This window comes from Merops nubicus, unplaced genomic scaffold (genome assembly GCF_000691845.1).
Source record: "Merops nubicus isolate BGI_N331 unplaced genomic scaffold, ASM69184v1 scaffold25783, whole genome shotgun sequence".
NCBI lineage: Eukaryota > Metazoa > Chordata > Aves > Coraciiformes > Meropidae > Merops > Merops nubicus.
In genome coordinates, this window is record NW_008597281.1 from 8,571 (window position 1) to 12,763 (window position 4,193).

At 42.5% G+C, this 4,193-nt stretch overlaps 1 protein-coding gene across 1 annotated transcript in view; it reads right to left on the reverse strand.

Annotated features, from left to right (window-relative positions):
* Positions 1-1,897: 1,897 nt before the first annotated feature.
* LOC103769462 (voltage-dependent T-type calcium channel subunit alpha-1G-like) overlaps positions 1,898-4,193 on the reverse strand; it is a gene marked incomplete at its 5' end in the record, with an annotated part of 54,240 nt that continues 51,944 nt past the window's right edge. The window contains one exon of the mRNA XM_008936659.1: positions 1,898-2,752. Coding sequence (XP_008934907.1) covers positions 1,898-2,752 — 855 coding nt within the window. The remainder of the gene's footprint in view (positions 2,753-4,193) is intronic.

The window sequence follows — 4,193 nt, forward strand, 5'->3', positions numbered from 1 at the left end:
TTTCTCCAGGACATGTAAATCAACAGGGATTGTTTGTGGAGTAAATGTCCTCGAGTGAAAATAAAGGAGCTTAAGACTTCGCGTGGGCTGTTAGGTATAAACAGCATCTTCTTGTATGTGTACTTGAAGCTAATGCAGATACATGTAGTCGTAACAGTCTAATCTCTGAATGGATAAAAGGCTGTACATAAACATGTTGTAGTGATTTGAAAAGATCAGCAGTTCTCAAAAAGTCACAAACTCCCGACTGACAGAATTAGCACAAATCCTCCTCTTCCCTCTGCTGGTTTAAAGACAGGATCCAGCAAAGCCTTATCCATGTACGCAGTTTGAAACCTGTGACTCCTCACACACTTCAAACCATGCCTGCAGAGTCTTATTTAGCCTACATCTTAATGGGATTTCATGGAGGTTGAGTGAAGTTAATGTCTGGTTTCCATCAGTCTTGTGAAGAGCATGAGGTGTTGAACTGGACCAAGCTCTCATGATTTCCAGGCTGTGCCATCCAGTTTTACAGATTGCATTTTGCAGAGGGTGTTAGCACAGAAGTAAGTAGTTAATTTCTAAGATGACTGACATTGAGGACATTATAAACTAAGGACATGAATTCTGTTTTTATCTACTTCGTATCATGCTGCTGCTGCTTAAGGCTTCTGATAGACTGGAAATTAAATTACAGTCAAGGTCATGTAAATTAACTCTAGCGGTGATAGCAAAACCCCTGACTTTTTAACTGAAAATCAACAGTCATTTCAGCACCTACAGACTTCCTTACATGTAATCTGTAAAATACCTCGCAGTTGGCCTCCATTCTGTCAAACACATAAGCGTACAATTCTAATTTTAAAAAATTACTTAAATACGATCAACCTCAAGGCAGTTCAAGAAAGAGCTTAACGTTAAGCATGTGCTTTAAGCGTGTGTCATGTCTGCACTGAATTCACCCACTGCACACCTTAACTACAGCCTTATGCTCTTTTCCACACGAGTGCAGAGAAGAGAAGCTCCATGCCAAACAGTGGGCTTACCAGGGGGTAAAACCAGCAATAGAAACATTCTGCCTTGGAGACACTGGAAAAACATCTCAGAAGTGACCACCAGCTTCCTAGGCACATATGAAAATTAGCCATTGACAGGAGTTTGTGAGTGATCAAGAATATCCTTCTGTAACCACTATTGTGTACAGCTAAGTGACTCCACATTCACCACCTTCAGACATCTAGCAGCAGGTTGTACCTTCCTGGGTTTGTGCACTTGCTTTCACCCTGGATGTCAGTTTTATGCAAGACTGGAATATTATTTTGTTAAAAAACTGCCACTGCATTTCTGTACTACTCAATCTTTTTTCCAGAATATCATTGAAGTCCAAGGGGAAAAATATATTACATCAAATAATCCTTATTTACTGCTGACTGTGGGATACGTTTCCTCTGTAATGCACTAATTGGCTACATTTTGTGCTTTGCGAAACAAAATGAAACCCAAACAAAACAAAACAAAACAAAAAAAAAAAAGAGAAGGGATTAAATATATATTTTTCAGGTTAAAATATTCATAAAAACCAATTTTATCTCAGAAATATTCTGAGATACATAAAATAGAAGAAAATTAAACAAGTCTTTAGTCACAAAATGTACTACATCCCGCAATACTAGATTCAATTAATTTAATAAAATATAATACACATATAGATTCTGCACATTGTATTGCTTTTACCTAAGCAGAACATATGCTTAGGTAAGCGTGATATAGATTAACCGCTCTCTTAACCAGCTGGTTCTTTAATCTTTCTTTGGAAATTTTTTACCCAGTGCCATTTCGGAATACAGTTTTTTAATTTTATTGTCTTTCTATTACATGAAAGGAAGAAAACATTTGGCACCAACAGAAAAGTAACTCAGGGGTCCATTTCCGTTTGATCAAAGGAAAAGCTAGGAAGTGTCAACAAGTCTTTCTTTGGGGTAGGAGATGTTGACGTACTCTCTGGAAGCAACGAGTCCCCTATATCCATCGAATCCTTGGACTCACAAGATGGAGCACGCCGTCTCAGGCAAATGTCTCCACTGGCAGGTGAGATGCTGTGAGGTCCTCTAGGTAGCAAACTCTGTCCATCGGGTGGATCTATAGATATACATGGAGGGCTCAGTTTTTTCTTCTGCCGTGTTCCTTGCAAGCCTTCCATTTCACTTACCACCTGACTTATGAAGCCAGAAGAACTAGACGTGGAATGGTGCTGAGGGCTGGTTTCCATTGAACAAATTTCTATTGAATGTCTCCTTTGGTCATCTAACCAAGAGGGCGGTTTTTTTAGAAGACCCTGGGTGTCTACACTGTGGTATTTCTTCAGGTCCTTCAGTGTAACGTTGCCGGTATTGCCTATGTTCCTTTTAGGAGTGAGAGGCTGAACCTCTGAACAGGCACTCGAGGCTGTACAAGTTTCTGAAGTGAAAGGCTCCGAGGAGCTGTTTGTTTCAGATACTTCTTGGTCCATTGAATCTCCAGGTGTCTCCTGATACGAGTCTGCACAAGCACACGATGCTGGTGCCTGCTTTGAAATATTATACTGATTGTGGGATTGCTGCTGCGTATGAACGCTTGCCCGGCTCCATGCAGCCGACTCATTAGCTTCTGAGGGCATCAGAGCCACTGATGACTCCTCCGTGGGCACAGCGGGGACATTTGGGTCAGAGGGTTCACTCACCTCAGTGTGGAGATTCTCCTTGCTATCCAAAGAGTCGTTCCGTATAGCCATCTGCGTCGGGGTGCAAAGGAGGGGAGTGGCCAGATGAGAGAGACAGACCAAAGGTTAGTACGAGCAAGGCACAGTGTTTACAGGGCACTCAACTTTGCTGAGATACCTCAGCACAGACCCACTGACTCCTATAACGGCCTGTGCTGTGGGTTCTAGCACTCCCATACTTCAGATATCTGCGGGTTTGTCCCTGCATAAGTGTCAGCAGAATCTGGCCCTTCATTCTTCAAAAGTGGCTGACCTATGGCATTCTTCTCTAAGGATGGAGGGCTGCAAATCAGAATGCACCCACCCAAACTTAGCTTCTTGTTATGCGAAGGATGAGGGTCTACAGCAAAGCCCTTTACCATTTTATCAGCCCAGGTAGGAGCAGGAGAGGGAAGATGTGCAAGTGAGCCTGTGTATTCCCTTCTCTAGCTCGGCTGGTGCTGAGGGCATGGAGCAAGATGCCCAGGGCCAGCAACGCCAGAGCAACCACGCTCTGCGCCAGCGTCAGGGTGACAGCCTGTCCCTGTCTTTGGTCCCCAGGCTGGAGTCATGACTCTGCACCATCTTAGAGCAGGGAAAAGCTGGAGTCCAAAGCTGGACTAATAATATTAATGATCTGTAATTATTTCAACTTATTCTGATGCTCAAGTTCAGGCTTCCTAAGGCACATTTTGCTCAGGCTGTCTTGAGCCGTATGCAGCATCAGTGCCTGCTGGCAGGGGGAACCTATGGCGTGTTTGAAGGCTTTGTCTTTGCACTGCATCCCTTGTCAGAAGGGTTTATAAATCAGCCACGTTAACTGGCCCTTAAAGGCAGAGTCTCAGTTTGAGAAAACTCCTAAATGATCTTAAAGATTAAAAACTTCACAAAGAAATATGGAGGAAATGTGTACAGCTGGTCTCAATCCTTTAAAGAAGTGTAAGAAGATGAAATCCCTCATACTAAAGAATGTTTTTGTGACGAATCACCCCAAAACCATCTTAGAATTCACACAAAATTTGTCCCACAAGGATCATTTGAGCCAAATGATCTCTGTTCAGGCAAAGCTCACATCAGCTGCAGTGTGCACATGTGCGGACGCAGAAACATAGGAGTCTACTCTGCTGCTGCATCTGCACTTTGGGCTTACTTTGTCATCTCTGAGAGCTGGGAGAATATTTAATATGGCAAACAATTTTGTCCAGTGCTAGTGAAACCCTTCTAGTTAAAATTTTACAGCATAATACTGGCAACTAACCACAGTGAAGAGTCTGATTCTGGCCTCCTCAATGCCAATAGTTTTAATGAGTGTTTGGGAGAAGAAATCATGTTCATATCCTAAGAAGAGACACAGATCACAAAAAAGTAGAATATAGAAGCAAAAAGTAATTCTTGTCATTACTTTTGCTTGTACACCAACCTGTGTTGCACACAAGGACAGTGTTAGTCACACCAGCTCTTTCTTTCCTCACGA